Raw genomic sequence first — 27,701 nt, forward strand, 5'->3', positions numbered from 1 at the left:
GGAAGAGTACGAACAGAGGTGTTTATTTTGTAGACTTATTGTTACCAAAATAACCTAATTTTGAAATGGGTAATTATGGTGAAGGAACGTTGGATATTCACATTTTAAGACTGGAAACTAGAAGGGTAAAGATAACTACATGCAATTAGAAGTGGGAATCATTCAAAAGATGCAAATAGCAAGAAGCCTCTGAGAACTAACACAAAATCGTATATTGTTCTCGAAAATTACTTTCCGTATTTATATTCAATGCTGTATGCAAGAATATCATTATCTTTCTTCATTCCTATCGTTACTTTTTTAAATAATTCTCTCTGTTACTCCAAACCCCTCTTATACTTTTTTTATATTTTATGGCCCTTCCATGCAAAGATTTTATTTTTTATTATTAAACTAATTATTCTTTTAGACCCACTATTTTGGCGGTAAGTTGGTATATTTTCTAATATTTATTGACGGAAAAATTAATAAAATAAGAAAAACAAGATTCAAAAACTTGGAGTGACTGGACTTATTGATTTTATATAGAAAGCAAGTTGGCTTCCAAGTTTTGTATCTTATTCGGCCCATATAGAATTTAAATAAAATGGAGCTATCATTATGTTTCGAAAATCAAATGATTATAAAGGTAAGTAATTATGAGTAGAGATTAATAAAATGACTAACTATTAAATGATTAGCTGCCTTCTTCTGTGATGGAGAAAATTAGGGAAAGAAGGTCAGGAGAAGTAGTAGGTTCTCTTAATTACGATGAAGATGGAAAAGTAAGTTACATTTTAAAATTGTTGACTTTATTATTTGTTTAAAATTTAAAAAATCTAGAGGGAATGGGAAATTCTAAACTCAAAATTTTCAGAAAATAAAACAGGTAATACAGAAACTGATTCGATTAATCAGAATGAAAAAAGTGGATATTTATTTTTAAGTACACCAGATAAACAGAATAAAATTTCAATGTATCCTTCTCAAATTCATACATTAGTTAGAAAAGGGAACTTTGTGACCGATGATATCAGACGTAGAATCCAAGAAAAAACCAAAAAGTCGTCCACTATCGAGGATACGAAGAGGATTGTCGGAGCAATGTACGAATCGAGCTCCCAACCATTTATGTATTATGATATAAAAACCGACCAAATGTCAGACGAGCCCAGAAATAGCTCTATGATTTCAATATCCAGGAAGAAATTGGCTACATCAAGTAGTCAATCTTCTGGTAATATTGATAGCAACACTAACTATTCTTTAGGATCCAATTCCAATATTAACAATATAAGTAGCAGCTCTCTAGAAAGTCTAAAGGAGAATATTTTTAAAATTTTTGAAGAAAAAGGAAGCGAAGGGGTTTCATTAAAGGAAATTGAGGATAAAACAATGAAACCTAAGCATATTCTTAAGAAAATTGTTGAAGAAATTGCAGTCCAAGCAGGTAGAGGCGGAAGAAGGCATATATGGCACTTGAGGCCACAATTCATTGGTAAATAATTTAGTCAAATAATATCAACTTCATTATTGTTATTTTTCTATTTTTCTAACTAAAATTACCTTTTTTTTATTTCTAAATGCTTTTCTGCATGCATTATTCTTTTTTGTCTTTTTTGGCGCCTAATATGGGGAAAAAATAACAGGTATGCAAATTTGTGTTTTTGTCAGGATGAAAATTGCAAATATGCCGGCAAATACAGGAAATAAATTATTAGGTTTTATTAGGTAAAAATTAAAGGGCTAATTATTTCATGTTTTAAACATACTTGTGTAGAATTCATTTTTATAATAATGTTTAGAAAATGGTCATTTTAATGAAAGGATAATCAGTGGACAAAATTTATTACAATACTTTCTTTATTGTAAGAAACTGAATTATAATGTATATTTCACTGGATTTCAGTAATGAGAAGAGCACTTGAGGTTTTTCAGACCTTTTGGAATGGTATTCTTGAGCTATTAAAGAATGACTTTGGAACTAATGAGGTGAATCGCAATAATTTGAGTAATGTAATAAATTGGGAAAGTAATAAAACAACTCTAGAAACAGAAATTGAAGAATTAGATGGAGAAAAGGAGGAAAAATGTGAAGAAGAAGGATCATCCACTGAAAATGTTCTTCTTTATTCGAATTGTGATGCATATGCAGGAGAGTTTCAAATGTCTAAAAGAAATGGTTGGGGAGTTTACTTAAAATATACTGGACAAAAATTCGAGGGATTATGGAAAGATAATGTAAGAAATGGATTTGGAATGCAAACAATTGGAAATTCAATCAAATTTATAGGTCAATTTAAAAATAATGAGTGTGATGGATTAGGGATAATATTTCATCAAAGCGGATTAATGTACTCAAGTAATTGGTCAAAAGGGGAATTAATCAATAGGAGATTATTGTTTGAAAATTGGAAGGATGAGTTATTGGATTTGTTTCCAGAAAATTCAGAAGAAGATGTTGATGAGATAATCTCTCAAATCACTTCAAATAAAAGTATGGAGGTGAGTAAAGGGATAATAACAAGACAGAAAATAAAGTATGAGCTTGAAAATCTGCATCACAAAAATAACTTTAGACAATTCAGTTCTGAGGAAAAGTCAGAAACTACTATTAGAATGAGGTTCAAAGCCAATTTTACTGAAGATATTATTTGTAAAGAATGTGATTTTCAAAGTATAAATTCAAGAATCAATAATTACAATGCAATGAAAACCGTATCTAATGATATTGAAAGTAAGGCATTAAATTGTTATAATACAGAGAATTCTGCAGAATGTTGTTTAAGCTGGAATATGTATCAAGTAGCTTATTTTTTAAAATGCATTGGGTTGTCAAAGTATGTTAAGATCTTTATTTTGAATGAAATTGACGGTTGTACAATACCTTATATTGGATCCGAAGAACTTAAAGAAATGGGAATTAAAGAAGTTTCACACATAAAATATATTCGCATGTCATTTGCTTTACTATTAAAATTGAGACTTAAGTGTATTAGAAAACAGACTTTTACTCCACAGAAATTGATTGATGATGAGTATCTTAAAGGCTTTGAGATTCCTGCAAATGAACTCAACTTAAAATGTAGGATTGGAGAAGGAGGATACGGAAAAGTGTACAAAGCAGTCTGGATAACCAGAGGAATCACAGTTGCAGTAAAGGCATTTAGAAGAAGGGATAAAAATGCCTTGGCTAGAGAATTTTACTCAGAACTATCGATCATTTCTAGGATTAGGCATCCAAATGTGACTTTATTTTTAGGGGTAGTGATGTCTCCATTATATTGCTTAGTTACAGAATTAGTCCCGAATGGATCACTATTTGATTTACTCCATACAAAAAATTCCTACTTAACATCCACCCAGCTTTTAAAAATATCCAGAGATATTTGTTGTGGGATGGCATATTTACATGAGAATGGGGTCTTACATTGTGATTTAAAGAGCAGTAATATTCTTTTATCGGGAAACTTTAACGTAAAGATTGGTGATTTTGGTCTTTCAACTCTAATGGAGTCCCCTTTAGAAACAAGAAAAATGTTGGGATGTGTTGGAACGCACCATTGGATGGCTCCAGAGATCCTAAGGGGTGAAGGATTTACAAGATCTGCTGATGTGTATAGCTTTGGAATTATTCTTTGGGAAATGATTACAAAGAAAATTCCACACGAAGATCTTAATATTAATCACATTGTTGCATCTGTAGGATATGGGCACAAAAAGTTAATTATACCAGAAAATACTCCATCAGTAATAAAGACTATAATAAAAAAAACATGGAGAAGAAACGTTAGAAATAGGCCAAATTTCAAACAATTAACAAATATATTTGAGCAGCTATATCAGAGCAGTATATTAGATATAGAAGAAAATCTATTAACATTTTTTGGCCAGTAGAACCTTTTACTTTAATACTTATAGGATAGAATAATTAGTAGTCAATATTTAGTTATTATGAAAAAAAAATTAATAATGAAAGTATTTTACTCAAATTCCTTCCAAAAATCATCACTGTCTAAGTCCAATTTAGTAGATAATTTCTTCCCAGGTATTTTTTCCACTTTTGAATTCTTACTGGTAGAAAATTGATCAACTTTAATCAGCGGAAGGCCTATTATTTCCTTCTTATTATCACTGTTATTATTATTATTATAACTTGGTGAGTTTTTAACACCTGAAGACTCAGTTTTGAAGGCGCAATTCCTCTGATAATTACTCAAAGTAAACGATCCAACATTAGATTTAAATCTAGATTTACTTTCTTCACTTATATTAGATTCAGAAGAAAGCGACTCATTATTGCCACTATTATGGCCACTTGAAATACCGAAGTCAAACAAATCGCTTTCAAATTCATTCCAATCCACATCTTTTTTCTCATTTGGTTTTCCCCCAACTAATGTTCCAACCCCCATATCAGCATTAAAAGTGGGTTTTAATTGCATATTTTGTGCATAAACATGGATTCTACTATCAACAGGTACATAATTAGTGTTATTAGTCGAAATATCCTTATCTTTGTGCAAATTATTATTTTTTTCAAGAGATAAGTTGGAATTAGTGATATGTTTGTTTTGAAGGTTAGCAGATTGTTGATCAAAAATATTATTAGAGGATTTAGCATTATTATTTAAGGCAGCATTGTGTTTTGATTCTTTTTGAGATTCCAATTTTTCCTCCTCAAGTTTAATCCTATCCTGCTCCTGCTTGAGCTTGACTTGTTCTTCAATATATGGGCTTAAAATATTGATCGCGTTTTTAACAAAAGTTAGAGAGATTTCCATAATTTCGGGTTGGCCTTCAATGAAGCCATTAACTGAAACAACCGGGAGGATTTGTTGAGTAATTACGGTAGGAGAATAAAATTGAATGGTGGAAAGAAGAGCTTGGATAACAGCCCTTCTACATATGGGGAAAGGGTCTTTAATGACAGAAAGGTAGACCTTATTTAAGATAGTTGAGTGATATTGTTCTGGTAAAACACCCATTAACTTGGCAAAACAAATGACGGTGTTGCTTCTGATTATGACTTCGGGGTCCTTTGAGAGGCTAAACATTGCACATACAAGCTTGTCAACGGCAATTTGAGAGCCACTATTTCCTCCAAAGGCATTTAAGAAAGCAGCACTATTCTTCTTCCATCCTTCTTTAATGGAACACATAAAGTCACTGGATGCGTTCGACTTTGAGTTGTTACTTTTTGAAATTTGGATTTCGTCTTCATTAGAAAGACTTTTTTCGGTGTCTTCCTTAAGAAGAAGAGGAATGATTACAATCATGCTTTGAAGAGTCGTTTCTCTAATAACATTGGTGGTATCTTGAAATCCAATTAAGATTGAGTCAATACAACTTTGAAAAATATCCTTTAACAAGAACCTCTCATACTTCGAAATATTTTTAAGTAAAGTGTATCTGATTGATCTATCATTTTGACAGAGAAGAAACTTTGTGACTGTATAGAATGATTTCAAAATAAATTTTGGACAAGTTCGAATTTCTTTGTAAGGTTCCAACAGGGTTAAAACCAGGGGGAATATGCTGGGAGTGCATTGACTAAAGTTTAATAAAAGCTTTTCAAGAATTCTTTGAATGACAATAATATTAGTAGAACTGTCACCATGCACCTTTATACTAGTAAGTAAGTGCGGAAGGTACTGAGTACAGAAAATTTGTTTATCTTCTGATGATTTTAACATAAAATCATTTAGTTGATTCATGAGCTCCACAAAAGGAGAGTTGTTATTAATTAAGGCAAGACCATTTTCTATGCTAATTTCTTTATTTGTATTCATGCAAGTTAGTAAGTCGCTTAACCAGTCATACAACCAGCGTGGGATCAAATCGTTTTCCATAGTAAGAACATCTCCATTCATATAAGGTAATTTTAATGATTCAACAATCTTTTTTCTTTGAGAAATTTTTGATTGGTCAGTAATTTCGATGTAAATCTCGGATGGATTTAAGTTGGAAGATACCTGATATGACCAATAAATCAGGCACCCAAGATTCCAAAGGTCGAGACTCTTTGGATTTCTCGAGACTTTAGCAAATTTCCACCCCATTATATTATAAGCAGTACTTTGCTTTGAAATTTCATCCATATAATAACTACTTGTATCACTCATTAAAATGGTATTTTCAAATCCTCCAAGTTTCCAAGAACCATCAAAGTTGACATAAACTGTCAAAGGACTAATATTCCCATGTAAAAGCTTTCCATCATTGTGTAAGAACTTCAGTCCTTTTATGATCTCATACAATCCTGAAATACAATCTTTCGGAAAACCTATTTCATATTCTGATTCTTTTGAATCATCAGTATATGTAACAAAAGTGTGATTGATGCTTAATGAAAGGTTGTAAAGCGATACACACGGTTCTGTTATTATATAATAAGAGTTTGAAACTTCTAAGGTGTCATATACTTTTAGAATACAAGGGTGTATTAGGCTTTTGCATCTTTGGAATTGATTTTTTGCAAGCTTTTTGGCTGTTTCTATTGGGATGAATCCAAGAACATTTTCATTGCCAGAACTCCGATTTTTGTCAAAAAAAAAAACACTACAGGTTTGCTCCGGCTTATTCTTTCTGTAGCCTCTATAATGAGTCCAAATACTGTAATCATCACCTTTTACTTTCTCACCTATTGTATAACCAAAATTACTTGGTAAATCATTGAATAGTTTTGAAATCAAAGAAGAAAACATCAATATTCACATCTAATCAAGAACTCTAGTTATTTGGTTACTATGAAAATCCTGAAGTCAATTACTTTGCTTATTTCCACTTTTTCTTCACTTAGTTATTTAAAATATTTAATTCAAAATCGCTCTTGGAATTCAAAAAAACACAAAGCTGAAAGTTTACTAATCTCAGAAGCTAATTAATCAATTTAATCCCCATATCAATAATTAACTGGGAATTACTTGGCCATTGCTGAATTATTTTTGTTTTTATTCCCCAAACTTATTTAAAATAAAATAAAAAATGTGGGAACCAAATTTGGGCGGGTAATAAGGGAGATCTAAAAGTAATTTTAATTATTTTTCTAAATAAAAAACAACGATACTACATATACCGGAATTTTATAAATACAAAGAAATACACAAATAATATCAAGAAAAAATAAATCAAAGATTTTTATTTGAAGATTAATCAGCTTTTTGAGATTTGTGAGATTTAGGAAATAATCTTTTTTTTTTAATTAAATACTGTTACATCGTTATTGAAGTTAAAGGCTGAAATTAATATTTTAAGAATATTGTATATAATGCAAAACAAATAGTATCCGACAAAATTTAGGCTAATAATATAAGTAAAAGTCAATCAACAAGTAATATCTTCTGAATTTACAAAAAAGAAGGATGATTACAAGCCTAGTGAGCAGAATACTTGGAAGCTCTGGAACTGGGTCAAGCTCTGGACCAAATATTGGAAATGATTCATCTTTGAAGATTTCAGAAGAGCGCTCAATATATTGTGCGTCATCTTTAACAACTTTCTATAGGCCAAAAAGATTGAAGATTGCAATATTAGATCACATTCCATGTAATATAGACAGTTTAAGTATTGAGTTATTTACAATTCAAAAGTCTGGAAATTTCAAGGAGTTTATTATGTCACATATTCACGACATGAAGAAGAGTAAAGTCCCTCGGCAAACTTTGATAATGAATGGATATTCATTTTATAGCGTTATCTCATCTTCTAGAACAGAAAACTGTCAAGAATGCGCTAACAATGTTTGTTCATCTCTGGTTGTAGACTTTACTAGAAATGCGGATAATGGTGAATCAACTTATTTAATTTTTCAGGGAGAGATGATTTTGAGGATTTATGATAGAAAGAATGGACTCAATATCTACTCACTAGCAAGGGGAGGAAATCCGGATGATGTGATACATATTACAAAGGACGATATTATATTATCTATCCCCAACTCTTTTGCACCATCTCAATGTTTTAAGCTGGATCTTATAATGTATTCAGCTATAGGTTGGGCTAGGCATGACGAAATTAATCGCCATTGCCCTACATATATTAATTGTTCTTTACCAAAGAATGAAAATATTAATCAAAATAAGCAATTTTCGGTTTCATTATCTCAAAATCTAACTATTTGTAGCAAAGAAGAAAGTCCAAAGAGAGGTTCTACTACGAATAAAGATGATTCTAATATAGAAAAAATCTCATGCACAAATACTTCGACAAAAAATGATTCTAATAAAGGTACAGTCCATAGTAATAAAGAAAGGAACATCCATCCACTTGCTAAGGCTTTTGGTTCTTTCAAAACTGCAGAACTTAGTAACCAACCCGATTCCAGTGATAATCCAGAGTCCAATGAAGATCCAAAGCCCGAATATGAGACAGAGTCTGTACCTGAACAGACTTCTGGTTCGAAACCTGGAACTTCTCAGCTGGTTGCATTGCTGAGAGCAAAAGCTCCCCCATTACCACTAAATATTAAATCTCCAGGGAAACCAAAAGCCTTTCCTCTCAAAGGATCAGAAAAGGATTCAAAGGGTAAGTCCATTCAGGATAAAAAGAAGGTTCTTCCATTGGGTAGAAGAATTCATTGGAAGCCATTAACTGAGGAAATGGCTCAGAAGACAATCTTTCGTGAAATCTTGTATACTTCCTTAAATTCTCATACCCAGTCTCCTCCTGTCTCTCCTAGCGACTCCAGTAATTTGAGTTCACCTGTGAATTCTTCAATCGAAGATCTTCAACTGAATATTATGGATGAATCAAAGACAGGAACGGCTTCTCCTGAACCAGATTCTGTTTCTCCAATGGCTATAACGGATATTCACATGGCAAATACTCTGGTTCATATGGAAACTTTATCTAGAGTGTTCACAAAAACAGGGAATACAATGGGAGCCCAAGGAGGAACTTTAGAAAGATTGAATACTGGTGAATATAAAGAAGTTTCTAATAAAATTTCTTCACCAGGAAGTTTTAACAGCCCTGATTTACTTAACCAGGATAAATGTTCGGATCTTTCAAGTCAAACCAAAAAATCTTACGATAATAAAAATGGAAGGAGTAGCAAATCATCAAAGGATGAACAAATTAGTCAATCCAGTAATACTTCATCTCAAAAACAGCTACCTCTGACATTCTTGTCACAAAAAAGAGCTCAGAATATGGCAATAGTTTTGGCCAGGTTATCAGTACCAACAGATTATATTATAGAGATATTAAACTCTTTCAATATTTCTAGTTTGACTCTTGAAGATTATGAAAGAATCGAACAAGTTCTACCAACAGAAATGGAATTGGAGAAAATCAAAAGTAATTCAAAACAAGAGCTTCACCAACTAGAACAGTTTTTAAGCCAATTTTCTCATATTTCAAATCCAATGACGAGACTACGTTTCCTCAAGTTTGAACACATTCTTGACGCATCAGAATTTGACATTCAAAGAAATTTAAATACTCTTTATTCAGCTTCAGTTCAAATTAGAAACTCAAACAAATTGAGATTAATTTTAAAAGCTTTCTTACTTCTGGGAAATTATGTAAATCATGGAATTAATTTTTCCACAATGAGTAATATATCTTCAATTTCCCATGTTGCTAATAATGGTTCTATTAATTGGTCACTACTCGAAACTAAAGGTTTCTCTTTTTCATCACTATTAAGATTAGTTGAATTTAAAACAACCATTGATCCTTCATTTACTGCTCTTCATTATATTATAGCCAATTTATCTCTAACAAATCCAAAGCTTAATTTAAACCAGTTTTCAACAGACCTACATGCAGTTTCAGAAGCCTCAAAGATTTCAGTGGAAGCTTTGTTCTCTTGTATTAATGATATGAGAAAAGAACTTGCTATTTTAGAAGTAGAAAAGCAAAAATTCACCAATGACAGAGTTGAGAATCTTTTCGAGTCATACTCAAAACGTCTAGATGCTTTAGTTGAAGGCTACCATAGAATTGTTGAGAAGGTTGTAGATACTGCCTTATATTTTGGCCAAAATTTACCTGAGGGGAACAGGGCATCAATAATTCAACCATTTTTTGAAACTATGAACATATTTATATTACAATTTTCATCATGCTGTAAAGATATAAGAGAAAAACCATCAAGATTTTCTCCTTTACTTGTTGATTCCTCATTAGTTTTCCCAAATGACAAAAGTTTAAACTCTTCAAGTTTAAGTTTAATTCACGCTCCATCAAAGATCAACTCTACAAACACTAGTTCAATATCCTCAACACCCTTAGTTGAAAACTCTCCAAATGAGTCATTGGTAAAAATTCCAGATATTACTGATTCCAATTGTCCTGAAAAGACAGAAAATAAAGTTTTGGATAAAAAAGAGATTCAACCCCAATACAATTCAAATTCAAAAAACAGTAAATACAAGGAGTCATTCTCATCTAACATGAATAACAAGAGTAAAAAGGAAGCTGAAAACCTTATAATAATTCATTCTTCAAGAAATAATGCTATAAAACTACCTATTAGACCTCCTCCTCCCATTACTTTGAAGAATCCCAAACAAGCTAATTACCCATTATAAATATTTGTCAATTACTCATATTAATCTCCAATTTAGAGCGAGAGAGAAGGAAAGGGAAAAAGAGAAAGAGAGGTAGATCAAGAAACAAATATAATCAAATTTTTCTGGTTGTGGAGTTACGCATATTCTAAGTTTTAAACTTTTATATATTTAGGTTCTTACCAGTTCAAAGCTTATCTTCTTAAAAAATTTCCTTATTCTGTAATTTAGTTGATACTACTGAGTAGAATTCGATGAAATTGCATATATATTTATTATAACTAACCATGTTCCTCTTTACTTTGTTATTAAATAACTTCATCCATTAATTACTTTGTCATTTTATTATCGCAAAAAATGGGCCAAAAAAAACATGTTTTTGCGGGAAATTCCCGAATAAATAAAGTAAATGAATAGTAGAGTAGTTAGTAGAGATGAGCGGAAATTACCATCAAGAAAGAAGTCGTTTGATTCAACAACACAAAGAGGAGATTAAGTCAATAGAGAAGGAAATTAAGTCAAAGAGGGGGGTTTTAAAGGAGCAGTACCAGAGACATTTAGAGGAGGCACAGAAAAGACATCAGGAGGAAATGAAAGAGTTCGAAACAAAATACGGGAACGAAGAAGAAAAGGTAAAGAAAGGGAACAAGCCAGTTGCTTTGTCATCTTCTTCAAAGGAAGCAGAGGGATGTAATTCAGGCAAAACAGTTTTATATGAAGAAAGACAATGGAACAGTTTAAGTAAGTCAGAGCTGGAGATTGAGTGCAAGCTGAGGGGTCTGAACTCAAAAGGTGGTAAAGAGGATCTGGTGACTAGGCTATTTATATTTACTGCAGATCAGAAATCAAAGTTGAGTAAGATACCCCAAGGTGAGCAAAAAGGTATGGAAGTGGTTAAATCTCGAGACAAATCAAGTGGTAATTTAGAATCATCTTCAATCAAAGGATTTACAGTTGTTTCAAGCACGAATAAATTTGCTCCTCCTGAAATAAATTACTCAGAAGCAGGGGGTACTGGTAGGAGAAAGGGAAGATCTCAAAATAGAAAGATTGATCACAGGAAAAATGTGAAGCCGGGACATAACTCGTGGGCAGCTTTCTGCGCTAGAAATGATATTCCCAGGAAGAATACCGGCCTGAATATTCATGAGGATTTAAACTCGGAGAGTTCTGACGATGAGAAGAATGAGGAAGAAGAACAATCTTTAAAAGATAGTCATTCAGAAAATGATTCTATTGAAAGCGATGAAAATGAATTATCTGGCTCAGAATCTGAAGATATCGACGAGGAGGAGCTCGCTAGGAGAAATAAAAGAAGAGCAGTTATGGTTAAGGTACTGGAGAAGATGTTTTCAAGTATCACAATTAGTGAAAAGAAGAATGGGTTAAAACTTTCAGAAATAGAGGGACAACTAACTAGGCTTAATGTCAAGAATTTCAAGCCAGAACTTCTTGGATACAAATCTCTAGAAGAGTGGTTATCTTGCCAATCAAAGACTGTTTTAACTTATGATGAACATAATCAGCTTGTTTTCCCTCCTGGGCACAAAATTCCAGACTCCAAAAATAACAAAAAAGATGACGCATACTATGTAGATTCCTTAAGTGAGCAGGAGGAAAAAAAGAATAGTGATGATGACGACTTCTTTATTTAGTTTAAGGCGCTCACTAGAAGTATTATTCATTCTAAACCTTCATTTATATTACATTTCTTTCTTTTTCTGAATATATAGACAACTTCGTAAAAAATTCATTCCATTGTAATCATATTCTCTATTTGAAAAAAAATTCATAGAAGAAGAGCACTTATTACTCTTCATTTTCTGTCTAATTATTCATCAAAAATGAAAATATTTTTTTTTTCAATTTAATTGCATGCAGAATGTTTGCATTACTGGTATGGAAAAATTAAAATTAAGAAAAGCTGCTAAATTTTAGGTTGTTAGGCATTTGGCGCGCAATTTGCCCACAAAAAACTGTAAAAAAAATAATGTAAAATTAAAAAGATTGGAAAAAAATTGAAGATTCGATTTTTTTTTTGTAGAAATTAGAAATAATTAGGAGTTTGGGAGGAAACTAAAGGTTTTTATTTGAAAAATTGGCATAAAGGAGGGTGGGTTTCAGCTTTTTTGGCTTCATGTTAAAGTTAAAGTGGAATAAAGGAAAAGAGGTCAGAAAAAAGAAAACTGAATTTGATGTTTCTTTCTACAATCAACAGGCTAAGGGAGGAGCAGATAAAAGACAATTCTCTGAGGGTTTGCGGTGGAGGGAACGTAACAAAGTCGAAAATACTTAATATTGGAGAAAAAACAGGAGGAAGGGGTATTTGCAAGGAAATTAATAAATGTGCGAGTAAAACCTGTAAAAAGTTTAATGGGGGAAGGAACAGACCAACCAACGTTAATAATGACAATGAGCTAAAGATATCAAATATATCTCAAAAGAAATTTCTAAACAAGATTGGAAATGCTAATAAAGAAAAAATTTCTTCTTTCCAACAAATACTAAATATTGCAACTTCTAGCAATGGTATACAAATTTTGGACCGAAAGCCAATAAAGAACACAGAGTTTCATTTAAATCAGCTCATCCCTTCAAGTTCTTATTATGATTCTCTACCAGGTTCTCCAAATTCCGATTACAAAAGTGATGATCAGAGAAGCCGGAAAGAAAGCAACCAGGCTATTGAAGATACTGATGATGAAGGTGATTCGCCCCCAAAAATTAATTTTGTTAGAATCATTTGTAGTGGAAAAGGAAGCGAGAGTGGCATAAGTAATATTAATAAGACCGTTTCTAGTAAGAATGATAGGAAAAAAGACAAAGAAAATAACAATAAAAATTTCAAGTTAATTAAAAGGTTGAAATGCAATGATTTGGATAACACTCAAAATTTTAGATCTGCCTCCAAACCTCTTAAGGCCAAGAAAACTACAAAGAAAGATGATGAACAGACAGGAAAAGTGTCTGGCCAAGTATTAGACAATGAGGAAAACAAGAATAATGATGAATACAAGTCTCAAGATAGTGGCCAAAGTAAAGAAAACCTTAAAAAGAAAAAGGCAATTGAGGCCAAAGTAAAGAAGCCAGAGAATACTATTCTTAAAGATATAGAAGAGAAGGGGAATTCAAAGCCAAAAAATTCCCATTTTGATTCAGAAGAAAAGTCTGAAACATACAAACAGAATATTTTAACCTTAAAAGCTAAAAATAACTTGATCAAAAAGAGATTCAAAGACCAAACAGATGATGATTTTTTTAATAACATTTTGGTTTCAACGCCTACTAATTCAAGCTCTAGAAAGACTAGGAAAAGCTTGAACTTAGAACTGAGTCCTAATTTATCTATCTTTAGTCCTGATACTTTGGACATTAAGCTTTTAAAGACAGGCTTGACTCCTGTAAATAGCAATCGGGAAGAACCTGCTTCCAGTGTACCTAATAATAAAGCTTACAAACGCAAAGAATTGAAGAGAAAGGGACTGGGATCATTCCACCTATCACCTTTAAGTTCTTGCTTAAAGGAAATTGCAAGTGGGGAGGACACTAACCGAAACTCATCTTATTCAAAGAGCTCTGCCTCAAAGTCTCTTGGTGATATTCTCGGCAGTCTAGAAAACAATACGGGATCTAAATCTGGAAAACTTGGAAAGCTTAGTTGCGAAAAGCAAAACAAATTCGTTATGCAAATACATGAGAAATTGACGAATAGAAGCTCTAATGATGAAAGCGAACTAGAGAAAAATCCCTATTCACAAATTAAAAAAAAGTCTGGAATTACTACTGATAAGCTCAAAGTAACAAAGGGATCCTTAGACCTAAAAATCAACCTTGACTCAATGCTGGATCAAGAAATGGAAATCAACACTAGAATTGCCAACCAAGAAAAACAGCAGGAGCTTTTGTGGAGTATTACAGAGGATTTATCTATTCAAAATGAAGACAGAAATCTTCTTATGGAAGAACTTATTGCTCATACTACACAACAAAATTAGTTGTCAATTTGCCCAAGTTAGTTATCAAAAAAAGAACTAGCATTACAATTCAGTTTTTTATACTATCCAAAGTCTAGTAATTCTAAAACAAATATACTTTGAGAATTAAAACCATAGTCTAAAAAAGGGGAAAAATTGAATGAAATCAGAAAAATTTGATACTATTTATATATTATTTCAAATTAAAATAGATTTATTCATAATAAATTAGACTAGAGACTTAATATCATTATTACTATTGTTTGTTGAGTCCCCCTTTACTATAGATTTGGAGTTGGATCCCAATGTAACAGGTTTTTCGTTAGATACTGATGGTTTACTTGCAGAAAGTTTATATCCCTCGCCTCCAAAAGGAACAAAACCGCCAGAAGAACCAATGTTTGAGCCAGTGAATGGATTTGATACATTTGTTCTATCATTGGTCATTTCAATAGGCCCATTATTCATGTTAGAACGGCTTGAAGGCCCGTTGTTCGTATTGGATGCTGCTGTACCAAATATATAAGCTCCTGTAGTACCAGTGATCAACGGAGAGCATAGCATAAGTTCTTTAAATAATTGCCAAGAAATTCGAGTGCAAGCTGCCAGAACCAAAGCATTAACTGCAAAAAGAGTGCAGGCTGCAATACTTAATGCTGACCCGGCAATAGAAAGTGAAACTGCAAAATAAATAGTACAGAAGAGAGTTCCTAAAGCTGAAATAAATATGTACATTTGTAATATTGGAGGCCTATATGCATTAGCATCCTTAACTGAAATATATGCGAGAATGATAGAGAAAACCTGCAATAAAACCCAGACAGTTCCTCCAGTTGGAACCAAAACAAATAGTATTATAAGAGTCATAAACTCAATTATTAACAAGAACTTGAGCTGCCTTGCATACTTTCGGCATTTCTCCGAAGGAGGGACTGAATATAAACCTGATGATCCAAAACTACACATTTTAGGTAAATATTTACTGTATGGTCTGCTTCAATCAATTTTCTGTTTTAGATGTCAATACAAACGCTCGCAAAAGAAAATATACTATATATATATATATATATATATACTATTGAAAACGATTGAAATATTTATTTAAAAGTGCCTCCTGAACTAAACAAAGTTGAATGTTCCAAATTCTGATATTTTCTTTCTCAAATATAAATTAGCTCTTAGAAACTACAGATTCTCACTTTACCTCTTAAAATTGATTACGTGTTTTTCAGTTGATTTTTAAATATATTTCCTCGCCTTATTAATATTACAAAAAGAAAGTAGGCTTGCTAAAAAAAACTCCAACCAAGATACTGCTTAAATACCACAATTCATTCAACTAATTTGCTATTTTATCTGTTGGTATCTTATTGGAATGTTACCATTTACATATTAATTCCATTGATTTTTTTTTTATTCACATACCTTGCCTACACTCATTACTCCTTTATAATATTAAAGTTTCACCCGCCTAACGTATTTGGCGGGAACTCTGAAGTAATTATATTTTAATATATGTAAACAAGGACAAAGTTAATGCATTACTAATTAGATTAAAATTTTTTAGATATTGACAAGTGTGTAAATATAAATCTGTAAATATTTTTATGAGTGCGTGGATAAATATGCAGAATAAACGGTAGGCAGTTAGCCTAGAGGGGAAGGATCTTTTAGAAAGACACTTGGAATCTCAGTAGTGCGTTTTAGGGTTATCAAATAAACAAGTTTATGTTGCGAAATTCACTTATTTAGATAAGGATGTGAGAAAAATTTCGTAGCTAAATGAATTCTAAGATGAAGTTTAAAGAACAAAGAATGTTAATATTATTAGTCAAAGTTAAAGAAGAGAGCATTTTGAAAGCACTCCAGAGTTTGCCACTGAGGCAATGTCATTAATTTGACTAAGTTGATAATTCAGAATAAATTCTTCGAATTTCTTTTTAGTTAACAAAATTAGTTGCTCATTAATTTGAAAACAAATAAACATTTGTTAAATGGTTGTTTGGGAGCTAAACCTGCTCATTACGAAACATTAAATTTGAATTAATCTTATTCAGCAATTCCAACAGTCTTAATGCTGGCTTCATTGCTATCCTTATATGCAAAATACTTATTACCACTACTTTCTAATCTGTCATCTCCGGACAATTCAGATTCATCGATATTTTGGGCATCATCATAGATTAATTTACCATCTTGAACATTATCTGAGGTACTCCCCTTTAGAGACTTCCTTTCTCTAGAAGATAATCTAGAGCTAACTTGAGCTGTAAATGTTAAAGTATCATGTGTAGCAGAGGTAGATAAAGTTCCAGATTCATATCCAGCATTTGGTTCAGTAATGAAGGTTTCATCAGGGCTTTGTGTAGAAGTTAAAGTAACAGAAGGCTCTAGATTAGTTTCAACAACAGTAGAGTTAACAAGTCTTTGAGTTGCTTTTGAGAGCTTTTCTAAATTACTTTTCTCAATTACAAATTGGCCATAAACTTGAGGAATTCCCTGCCATCTAATAAAGTAATAGTATACAGCAGCAATAACATAATCCATTTCGTTCCATTTTCTTGTATTATACTTGATATTTGTTAAAGTACAATATCTGGTTTTCTCCACAGAATGAACCCAAGTTTTTAAAGGAGATTTCTTCCAAAGCGAATCTGGATATTGTTTCCATGCTGCCCTAGTCATCGGTTTCTTTTTTTTTTCTCCTCCATAAGTTTGTTTCCCAAAATCTAGAAAACGAAAAATCTTCTGCTTAAGATCTCTAAACCATTTCTTAAAACCATTTTCCTTGTAGTTTGATCTTTCCACATTACCTAGGAGATACTGCAATTGTCTTTCATAAAGAATAACTGAAAGACCAAAGAGTCCTTCAGGAGAAAGCAATAAATTAGGTGAAAGCTTCTCTAAAGCCTCAGATGAAAGCTCATACTTTTGTAACTCAATATGCTCATAAATGTTTCCAAGATATTCTATTGAAGAAGGAATTCTCTCCAAGTTTATAGCGTTCTCATTATTGCTTTCCTCCGGTGGCAATGTAGTACTTTCAGAATGTATCTTCCATCCAGGTTCACAATAAACAACATTGGGATTCCCAATTCCCTTACATCTCTCTTTTGAAAAACATCTTCCCTGGAAGAAATCTCTCAAAAAGGGCTTAATCTCACAATTTGGGCAGTAATACTTTTTTTGAAAAGCTGATAAAGTGCTTTTTCCGCCATATCCTTTACGCCTCCCTCTAAATTCAATATATTTTCTAATGACAGCTAATGGATATAAATCATATAATGCAACTTTATCCAACGGAATGCTTATTACTTTATTTTCCTGTCTCATGATCCACGATCTAATTTGAGAAACTGTCACTACGGGGTGCTGATAAGAGTATAATGGCCCCCACGGAAATAATGGTTGGTTGTCTAAATCCTTTGGCTCGCCATTAAAGTTTCTCATACTAGACAAGGAAAAAAAATAAAGCATGACTGAAGCCATGGTGACCGTTTCTCCATCTGACCCTGTTAAATCTATACTGGTACTTGTCGGTACTCCATTTGTATAGTTTGGATCCTCTGGATTCAGTGGGTAGAACAGACTTGATAATACTTGCGGTACTGTTCCTCTTTTCATTGTTGTCATGGAAAGATAAATATTCTCACCTATAGTACCTGCTAAACTTCCAAACAATGTAACGCCTGCTCCGGCAATAAGTGCAACGTCTAATGATCCCAGTGATCCACCAGATACTAACACAGCCAATAACACAATTATAAAGCATAATAATAATACTTTTCCTTTCATTTTAATCTTTTCTATAATTCAAATTATTTTCTCTTCTTACAAAATTGTCCACAGATTAAAGCAGTTTTATTCAAATCCTTCTGCAATAAATAAATACTTTAAATATATTTACACATATAACTACATAAACTAATTTTTATCTGTGCGAGTCTAAAATGCAGTTTATAGTATAATCCCCACTACTATTTTGTTAATTTTTTCCTAATTATTTTATTTAATGTCTCCTTTAATATTCGCTCGTGATTATTCGTTATATAATTCTTACTATTTAATATTTATTTCATATATTGCAACTATGCATTCTCACAGCTCGATACCTCATTTGTTAATTAAACCTCTCCATTCTACCGCCCTCCCTAACTAATATTTACATATTATACTTATTATATAAAAAGTTATGTGTTCACTATTTATTTTTACAAAACTTATCTCAAGTCTATTGGTAATTTTAGATTCAAAACTATCATTCTTTAACCAAATATATTTAGCACAACTATTTTCGGCTAATTTAATAACTCGAAATAACAAGACATACTAACCCGTTTGAACCTCCCGCCTAATCCTATTTTTTAACATATGCAAAGTTGCATGTGGGGAATTTGAGAATGTTAAATTATTTAATATTATAAACCTTATGATTAAATAATTATTCAGTTTTTTTTTTTGCAAATACCTTTCTTTTCTTTGCTTTACCTTCATTTCTACCCTCATCTGACTTTCTTTTTTTACCCTTATTTTTTTTCTTGTCATTATTACTTTGATCTTGTACTTCTGGTTGATTACTGTTTGCTTCCGGTTCCTCAGACAACCCTCTTGTATTTTCAACCTTATCTTGATTAGTAATTTGATCGGTATTGGACTCAGGGTTTTTGTGTTCATTTTCTATAGGAGTTTTTGTATCAACTTGAGGCTGCGATTCCTTTCTGGACCTTTTTTTGTCTTCTACAAAAGATCCATTTTCCTGTGAATACTTTTTGATTTTAAGTGGGTTAAAACTGTATAATTTACTAAGTTTATGAACTTTTTCTTGATATTGCCCAAATACTTGATGAATACCAATATCTCTTGAAAATGTATTGAGTACTACTCCAATTGAGTAATCATAAACATTCCAATTAAGTGAATTATATTTACTCTTTTTAATTTCATCAGAATAAACAGCATATACAACTCTTTCAAAAGATTGGAATGGGTTATTTTTCCACATAGAATCAGGAATCATTTTCCAAGGCGCAATTCTGATTCCGTTACGTTTTCCATGGCCTAAAGAAGCAATATCAGTAATTGCTGCATAAGATCTTTCAAAAGCTCCAAAAGACTTCCTGAATTTGCTTGCATCATAATTAATTGGATCTATTGATGAAATATCATATTGCCTTTCTTTCCAGTAAAGTATTAAAGCAAGAGCAAGTTTTTCAATCTTTCTATTTTTGTAAGTGACATTTTCCTTTGATACAACATACTTATTTTTCATGATTTCTTCTAAATATTTATATATAGCAGTAAGTTCTCCCCAAGAAGTGTCATCTTCTGGTGTCCAAGGAGTTGCTTCATAATGTACCTTGTCGCTATTCTTCTTAGCATGTACTGGAGACCTAGATGAAATTGCTCTGCGATGTGATACACTAGTCATATCAGACAGGCCACCTTCTATGCTATTTTGTTTTTTCCCCTCTTCTTTAACTTGTTCATTTTTCTTTTTATTCTTCTTTGAACTTTCCATTGCGTTTGAGGCTTTATTAATTGTATTGGAAATAGACTCTTCCACACTATTAATTGTCTTATCTCTATTTTCCGAAATGAATCGTGCTGTTCCAAGTGGATAAAGATTCCAAGGATCAACTTCTGTAATGTTAAGGCGTACAAATCCCCCAGAAATTGATGTTAGATAATCCCTAATTTTCCCAACTTCATTAATTGGATCGTTTTCAATGTCAAAATTACCCCATGGAAGTATCGGAGTTTCGGAATCAAGATCTAGAACTTTATCTGTAAACTCTGAAACGAGCAAAGAGTAAAAGTACAATATTCCAGCCATTGTGGTTTTCGTTTCTCCATCCCAATTGCACGTATCTATATATACCAGTTTATCCTTTGTTCCATTCTCGAGTATTGGGCATCTCCTACTCGCCAATATTTGACCAAGAGTTCCTCTATTTGTTTGAGTAAGCATGTAATAAACAGCTGTCCCTCCTAGCAATCCTATTGATGCTGAAACACTAACAGAAGCAAATCCATGAGAAAAAGAAAACCATCCAAATAGAATTTGTATTATTATTAAGGCTTTTAACTTCATATTGTCCGTGCGTATTTTGAAATTGAATTAAATTATTTTTTTTTAATTATTTTTTGATTTGAATATCTAATTTTTTTTCGAGTATGTCTGCAAATAAGAGACGTTACCATGTCAGTATATGCCTGACAAATAATACAAAACTAATTAAATTTTAGAAACATTTTCATAACAAATTTGTCATTAAAATTAAAGCTACAATTTAAAGATTACAAATAGTCTTTTAGTTATTACAATTTTCTTTTTTCCTACTTTCTCCTCATTGCCACGCACTTTTTTTCAGTATAAATGTTTACATTGAGGATTGCAACATGCAAGATATTAAAAGAAGAAATAAAATACATTTTCCCGCCAAACACATAAGTAAAAACAATTAAATACTTTGCAAGTTTATTACAACAATTTAGGTTATTCTCAAGTGAGTGGATTTATTAATCTATTGAAATATTACCAACTCAATATATATCACAATATGCTCTGGGACATTAATTGGAATTAAATTTTAGAATAAAATACAAGGGGCATGCTGAGTATAATTACCGAATATAAATTAAACTATAAAATAGTGTAATTAGATCAATTTACTTAGCCTACAGGGATAATTACTTGAAATAATACTCGATTATTCTGATTCGTACTTAGCTGAGTGAGGAACAGGTACATTGTATTTCTGTAGATTTAGAGCTTCTCTTTCTACTAGAAAGTGCCTTCTACTTACTTTACTTATATACTGACCATAGAGAATAGGGATTCCAAGGACGATGGAAAAGAAATAGACGACTGCTGCAATTGCGAAATCGAACTCTGACCATTCAGACGAGCTATAAATATCAGAGCGAACTTCTTGTTGATGAGATCCAATAATAAGGTATTCTAAAGTCTTTGAAGGATTTAATTTCCAATGTTCTTCTAGAATTCGTTTCCAAGGTGCTCTATTAACACTATTCTTTCCATGAGCTAAGCCAAAAAAGTCAAAAAAGCATAAGGCAAACTTTACAACCTTATCTTTAAACTTTGCAAATGAGCATTTCTTGTAATTAATGACATCAATATAATTGATGTCGTACTGTCTCTCTCTAAGATATAATATTAAAGCTAAAGAAAAGTTTACTAACTTTTCACTTAATTTGTTCTTTTTACAAATTCCATTTATGGAACTTCCTTCTAAAGTACTTGTGTATTCGTTGATTACTCTAAACTCCTCAAAAGCTGTTCTTTCTCCTGGAATCCAAGGAACCGAAATATAGCTAACTTTAGGGTTTAATTTATTCTTGCAAACTACAGAAAGCCCACCGATGCAATGCTTTCTTCTTATTCTAAAATCTGAAATTACAGATGAGGAAGATTTGAGCTCTTTTGTTTGAAGATATGAATCCAACGTGGCTCTTTGCCCGACTTTAGCAGAATCCGTTGAATAATTTTCAGAATTCGGAGATTGAATACCGGAAGTAGCATTAATATCTTTGCCATCAACTAATCTATTTTGATCCCTCTTTGCTTCATCAGGTGATTCATTTTCTAATAATTTTAACTTAATATCATCATATACATTTTCCTCTTTGTCACTACCTTTGGTTTTAGTTTTATTCTTTGAACCCTTTTTTAACTTCGGGTATTTTCCTTTGAATTTAAATTTCCCATTTCGCATAGAAGAATATTTCTTAATAACACCTAAAAGGTATAATTGCCAAATATCCACATTATTTAGAGGTATTCTAATGTATCCACCTTTTAGTGATAACACATAGTCGTAAATCCTGGTCATAGCTCGAAGAGGATCTTCATTCAATTGAACCTCACCCCAAGGTAGGATAGGCATCTCATTGCTAGAGTAAATAGAATATTTATTGTTTAGTTTAGGATTTACTGCCAAACTAAAGTAATATAACATGCACGACGATACCATCATTGTATCCCCGTCCCACTTTTCAGTTCGTATGTTAAAGGTATATTCACCCATTCTATCTTTTTGAATTGGAAGGTAAATACTTGCCAAAATCTTCCCAATTGGGCCTCTCTTAGTCTGAGTTAGCATGTAATATATAGAGACAGTTGAAGATGCAACTGAGTATGCTGTCAAACTCGTGCTCACTGATGGAGATGCAGATGCACTATAAAATCCCTCGGCCACATCGAAACTAAGTAAACAAAAACATAGGTATAAAAGAAACAACGATCTTAATAGATTCATTTTTTAAACAATTCTTCAAAGCCCCGTTATAACTCTCGGATTTTTCCAGCTGAAACATTTTTAACTTACGGTATTTGACTTTTGGCGCTAGCATCTCAACTTTTTTGGCGGCAAAACCAAACCATGCATAAACAATGGTTTAAAAAACTATAAGATTATGTAATTGTAGGGATTTCCTGGCCATGATACTCTCTTGATTTGTAATATACTCTAAATTGAAACTTTTGAATTCATCCAAGTGGTATCAACCAGTCCTACAAAGATGGAAAAATTATCGAGAGTAAATCAATATTGAATTAGTGGTTTACAAAGTAAATCGTACCTGTTTGTGGATTAGTTCCTAAAGGCCTTCTAAACAACAGAATATGTGGTTCAGGTCTGAAATTGATTAATTTTGATTCCTTTATAAATGTTGAGACAAACTTACTTATGTACCAGATAATGTTGCCACCCTCTAGATTGCTGTACCCCAAGCATTCTCCACTCTTGCTCAGAAAGTAGACCGTTAGGCTTTGATTGAATTATTGCCTGAGCCCTTTTGGAAATCTGGCATAAAGTAAATAACTATAATCTTAAAATTTGGGAGGATCGATGAATAAAAAACCAATTATCAAATAAAATTAAATATTCACAACCTGTCCTGTCCCAATGTCATAATCTACTTACAGCTTTTGGTAAAGTTACATGCCTACAATTTTTCTCTTTCTATTTTTTCAACGATCAGTTATTTTCCAACTCACCTGTATTCATATGTTTCATCCTCATACTTTGATGAATATAATATCTCTTCAGGATAGTTGACCATCTTTACTCATTAAATACGTCAACATTCAATAAATATCGATTATTTATTTTCTTCTGATGTATTAGACCCACATATAAATAAAGTGCTTATTGGCGCCTAAATGCACAAAATTGAATTATATTACATTTAAAGGTAACAGTAGATCTTAAGAAAAAGGATTAAATAACAGAATGTTTTAAGTTGAGTTATTCAGAATGTGATATTATGACATAAAAGTAAACACCAATAAACCGAAAAAGTTACGCTAAACAATTTGGACTATAGATACAAACTTGGTGTGAAAACGATGCCCCTCTTAATAAGTGCGATACCTTCTTTGAGTTTTTTCTCAAGTTCATCATTTCCTATAGATTTAGTAGCACTTGCAACTTGTCTGAGTAGTTCTTCCAGTCTCCTCAAACACCTGATCACACTTCCTTCATAGAAACTGGTGTTTTCAAGAATAGATGCAAAGCTCTCTCCTTTACTCCATTTAAGGATAATTGGCATAATTTGGGGTCTAAATTTACTAATATATTGTGTCGAATCAATATTTAAACCTGATTCAGATGAAATTTTTACAATAATCTTTGCCACATCCAGAATATTATCATATCCTGTTGCTAAAGTAGAGTCTTCTAACTTTATATCTGGGCATTTTTCATCATATAGTAAGGATGATAAAATGGCCACTATGTATTCAATTTTCAATTCTTGAAAAAAAACATTGTTAAATAATAGTTCGGTTATTAATAATTCATCTGATGTAGAAATTTCACAAGCAATTCTCCCTTTCAATTGGACGATACTATTTTCATCAGTATAATCTAGTTTCTTCAATACTTTTCTCATTCCGAGTAGCTCTTTTTGCATTATAGTATCATATTCATTTTCTCTCAAGTCATTTGATATTTCATCTACTCTTTCTTTCAAATAATACCTATGGGAACTAATATATAACAATAAAAAAGCCAAAAATGAGCATTTTCTTATTAAAATAGACTCTTGTTGTATTTTCTTCTGAAGATCTTTAAATCTTTCTAACTTAGCACATATCTGAGAATCTGATGAAGCATTTCCAATGTTAATCATTTCATCACCATAGTAGTTTATTAGTGGGATCTTATCCTTGCCAAGATGGTCAAGGACCTTATTTAAAGAAATCTCCAATGACATCAAGCCAGGGGTATTCTTATTGGTAATGTTGGTTCTGTTTTGAGGAATATTTAATCTAACGGTACTAATTTCCTGGATTGAAGATACAGTGCAATTAAAAATACAATAATCGGAGTTCTCATTCATTGAATCTTCAACATTTTTTTCAAACTCTTTAACAATTTTGTCATATATTAATTTTGGAAAACGTTTCTTGTTTAACAAGACTCTAATATAATATTTGTCGGAGTCTTCCATGTCTACCGAACTATAGCTCAATTTTGTTGTTTCGTTTTCTTGTTTATTATCTTCTTTTCCACTCTGATTTGTTTGATTATTGTTTCTAATAGGTTCAATCAAAAACCCAGTATCAACTTTTTTATTCCTAGGGTTTGGGTTGCTCAATAAAACCCCCCAACCCAAATCCAAGTACTGGTTCTGGCTAAATCCGTTAAAAACTTTTGTGTAAAAAATGTAGTTTGAATCTCTTGAACCCATCTCCGAAGTCCCACCTTCATTTTGAGCTTCTGAATCCTGTATACTAAGTGAATTAGCTTCCTCTCGTTCCAGAAATGGTAGTCTAATATACACTAGTCTTCCTGGATTTAAGAATCTGTGAATTATCTTAGAATTAATAATAAACTTTTTGATATATTTATTAAGCTCAATCATTTCACAGAAATGGTTAAAAAGAGTCTCTCCAATTCTAATCAGTGCCTTTTCTGAATCAATATGATATCCACTAGTTCTTTCCTTTGCAATAATTTCAATATCTACTTGGTTTTCCTGAGTCTCTAAACCATTATTTTCTATACATTGGTCAACAAAATAACTAATCTTTTCATTTATTAGAGTTTTATTCATGAAAAAGTCTTTTTCATGCGGTAGTTCAATCTCCAGTAAATATGGGGAGCATGGGTTTTTTGAATAGAAGTCCTTTGAATCAAAAGAGCTGTCGTTCTTGCAGATAACCTTAAATCCTGAAATATGCAAAAAGTATGCATATGTAGCCAAAAGTTCTGAAAAATTTGAGAATTTTGGTAATATCAAGCTTTCCTTAAAAGATCCATAAATATCGTCAACCCCCTCAACTTTTCTCCTCATAATTACAAACTGATTTCCTTGTGTATTACTTCTATCAATGCTAGGCCTGCTTTTTTTTGAAGAGGCTTCTAAATTGTCCTGTTCTTGATTCAAGCTAAAGATTTTAATAATTGGTTCAGAAACTTTGTAATTGTCTAAAATACTTTGAATTCTATTAATTTCCTCATGCAAAGATACAGTCTTTTTCCTCTTTAAGAATTGCGAAAATGAACGATTAATCATATACTCAGGATCTGCACCTTCTAGCCTTAATAGATTTAAAAGCATATTATAACCAATATAAAACTGGCTATCTATTCTCAAAGGTTGCCCAGTAAGCATGGATTTGATAGCCCATGGATCAGCCAATTCATCGATCATAGTAATCGTGATTCCTCTGTCATCAAGACCTCTTCTTCCTGCTCTTCCACTCATTTGAATAAACTCTCCAGAATTAACAATTCTGTACTCCTTCCCATCGAACTTTCTTAATGACGTAAAGATAACCGTCTTTGCAGGCATATTAATTCCCATGGAAAAGGTCTCAGTAGAAAACAACACCTTAATAAAGGACTCTCCAAAAAGGAGCTCAACAATTTCCTTCACAACTGGAAGTAAGCCTCCATGATGAATGCCGATCCCTCTTCTCAATAAGGGAAGCATCCCAACAACTTGAGGGATGTTTCTATCTTCTTCTGCAAGAGTTGCCAAGGCACTATTAAAAATGAAGTCAATGCTCTCTTTTTCTTCTTCAGTAGATAAATCAATATTTTTTAATGATAGTGCATTTAACTCACAGTCTTTCTTTGAGAAAGAAAAAACAATAATTGGAAGATAACTCCTTTCCTGACACATATTAACAATACTTTCAAGATCTATTCTTAGTTGAGCCTTGCCTGCATGTTTTTTTTGTTCTTTCTGAGAACTATTACTCTCAGCCGCTATTTTCAAGGCCGATAGTGCCTTCATATAGTTATCTTGTTTGAAAACCTTATTTTCATCCATTACCAAATACACTCCATTCCCTCCTGCCGGAAAAACAAAGTGCTGTAAAGGGACAGGTCTATAATCTGTGTATACAACATGACAAGGCTGATGTTTTGTCCTGCAAATCCACTCTGCAAACTCTAAATGATTTGGAATGGTAGCAGACAAGAATACTAATCTCACAGTGTCTGGTAATAAAATAATGGATTCTTCCCAAACAACACCTCTTTCTTTGTCCCTCATATAATGTATTTCATCAAAAATAACCCAAGCTATTTCTCTTACTAGTTCGCTTCCTCTGTATAACATAGACCTGAGAATTTCTGTTGTCATTACCATAATTGATCCAAGTGGATTCACCGTGACATCTCCAGTGAGAAGTCCCACATTATTATCGCCAAACGTAGTTCTTAAGTCCCTGTACTTTTGATTGCTCAAGGCCTTAATAGGAGATGTATAAACTACTCTCTGATTACTTTTCAGAGCCATTGCTATAGCATACTCTGCTACACAAGTTTTTCCTGCAGAAGTATGCGCTGATATTAATACACTTTCTCCTATTTCCAAACAACCTATTGATACAGCCTGAAAAGTATCGAGTTTAAATGAATATTCCTTTGCTGGAATTTTCTTTCCATTCTCATCATATTGAATTCTGAGCTTAGAATCAGTTGGAGCAACATAACCGCATGGTCTAACACATTCATGGACACAATTTGTCCCCGATTCATATATTATATGCTCAACCTTCATGCTCTCGTCAAATCTTGTATAACTAGAGACAACAAAATCTTTTTCATCAAGAAAATCTCTCGAACTTACACTCTTTTCGTTGTTAATTCTGGCCTTCTTCTGAGTCTGAGGTGAATCATCAAATGATCTATCTTCCCTTTCCATTTTCAATTCACCTTAAATAATAATTACTATTAAGCTCAAGAAATGA

The 27,701-nt window shown here is 32.3% G+C and overlaps 10 protein-coding genes across 10 annotated transcripts; 5 read left to right on the forward strand and 5 right to left on the reverse strand.

Annotated features, from left to right (window-relative positions):
* Window positions 1-586: 586 nt before the first annotated feature.
* On the forward strand, window positions 587-1,485 carry cubi_03468 (uncharacterized protein; the record flags this gene model as incomplete). The annotated part of the gene is made up of 3 exons (XM_029020481.1): window positions 587-628; window positions 681-764; window positions 823-1,485. 3 exons carry the CDS (start codon window positions 587-589, stop codon window positions 1,483-1,485), a joined length of 789 nt encoding a protein of 262 aa, XP_028874925.1.
* A 405-nt stretch (window positions 1,486-1,890) lies between these two features.
* cubi_03469 (protein kinase) lies at window positions 1,891-3,876 on the forward strand (the record flags this gene model as incomplete). The annotated part of the gene is made up of 1 exon (XM_029020482.1): window positions 1,891-3,876. One exon carries the CDS (start codon window positions 1,891-1,893, stop codon window positions 3,874-3,876), a length of 1,986 nt encoding a protein of 661 aa, XP_028874926.1.
* An 86-nt stretch (window positions 3,877-3,962) lies between these two features.
* Window positions 3,963-6,686, reverse strand: cubi_03470 (protein kinase; the record flags this gene model as incomplete). The annotated part of the gene is made up of 1 exon (XM_029020483.1): window positions 3,963-6,686. The coding sequence occupies one exon, from the start codon at window positions 6,684-6,686 to the stop codon at window positions 3,963-3,965; it is 2,724 nt and encodes a 907-aa protein (XP_028874927.1).
* Window positions 6,687-7,343: 657 nt separating this feature from the next.
* Window positions 7,344-10,517, forward strand: cubi_03471 (formin 2 domain-containing protein; the record flags this gene model as incomplete). The annotated part of the gene is made up of 1 exon (XM_029020484.1): window positions 7,344-10,517. The coding sequence occupies one exon, from the start codon at window positions 7,344-7,346 to the stop codon at window positions 10,515-10,517; it is 3,174 nt and encodes a 1,057-aa protein (XP_028874928.1).
* Window positions 10,518-10,930: 413 nt separating this feature from the next.
* Window positions 10,931-12,151, forward strand: cubi_03472 (uncharacterized protein; the record flags this gene model as incomplete). The annotated part of the gene is made up of 1 exon (XM_029020485.1): window positions 10,931-12,151. The coding sequence occupies one exon, from the start codon at window positions 10,931-10,933 to the stop codon at window positions 12,149-12,151; it is 1,221 nt and encodes a 406-aa protein (XP_028874929.1).
* A 540-nt stretch (window positions 12,152-12,691) lies between these two features.
* On the forward strand, window positions 12,692-14,491 carry cubi_03473 (uncharacterized protein; the record flags this gene model as incomplete). Its single annotated transcript, XM_029020486.1, has 1 exon — window positions 12,692-14,491. The coding sequence occupies one exon, from the start codon at window positions 12,692-12,694 to the stop codon at window positions 14,489-14,491; it is 1,800 nt and encodes a 599-aa protein (XP_028874930.1).
* Window positions 14,492-14,698: 207 nt separating this feature from the next.
* cubi_03474 (uncharacterized protein) lies at window positions 14,699-15,436 on the reverse strand (the record flags this gene model as incomplete). The annotated part of the gene is made up of 1 exon (XM_029020487.1): window positions 14,699-15,436. One exon carries the CDS (start codon window positions 15,434-15,436, stop codon window positions 14,699-14,701), a length of 738 nt encoding a protein of 245 aa, XP_028874931.1.
* Window positions 15,437-16,519: 1,083 nt separating this feature from the next.
* On the reverse strand, window positions 16,520-18,265 carry cubi_03475 (uncharacterized protein; the record flags this gene model as incomplete). The annotated part of the gene is made up of 1 exon (XM_029020488.1): window positions 16,520-18,265. The coding sequence occupies one exon, from the start codon at window positions 18,263-18,265 to the stop codon at window positions 16,520-16,522; it is 1,746 nt and encodes a 581-aa protein (XP_028874932.1).
* A 646-nt stretch (window positions 18,266-18,911) lies between these two features.
* Window positions 18,912-20,561, reverse strand: cubi_03476 (uncharacterized protein; the record flags this gene model as incomplete). The annotated part of the gene is made up of 1 exon (XM_029020489.1): window positions 18,912-20,561. The coding sequence occupies one exon, from the start codon at window positions 20,559-20,561 to the stop codon at window positions 18,912-18,914; it is 1,650 nt and encodes a 549-aa protein (XP_028874933.1).
* A 619-nt stretch (window positions 20,562-21,180) lies between these two features.
* On the reverse strand, window positions 21,181-27,655 carry cubi_03477 (ATP-dependent RNA helicase; the record flags this gene model as incomplete). The annotated part of the gene is made up of 3 exons (XM_029020490.1): window positions 21,181-22,669; window positions 23,177-23,313; window positions 23,840-27,655. The coding sequence occupies 3 exons, from the start codon at window positions 27,653-27,655 to the stop codon at window positions 21,181-21,183; spliced, it is 5,442 nt and encodes a 1,813-aa protein (XP_028874934.1).
* Window positions 27,656-27,701: the final 46 nt, after the last annotated feature.

This window comes from Cryptosporidium ubiquitum, assembly GCF_001865345.1.
Source record: "Cryptosporidium ubiquitum isolate 39726 chromosome Unknown contig_3, whole genome shotgun sequence".
NCBI classification, from domain to species: Eukaryota; Apicomplexa; class Conoidasida; order Eucoccidiorida; family Cryptosporidiidae; genus Cryptosporidium; species Cryptosporidium ubiquitum.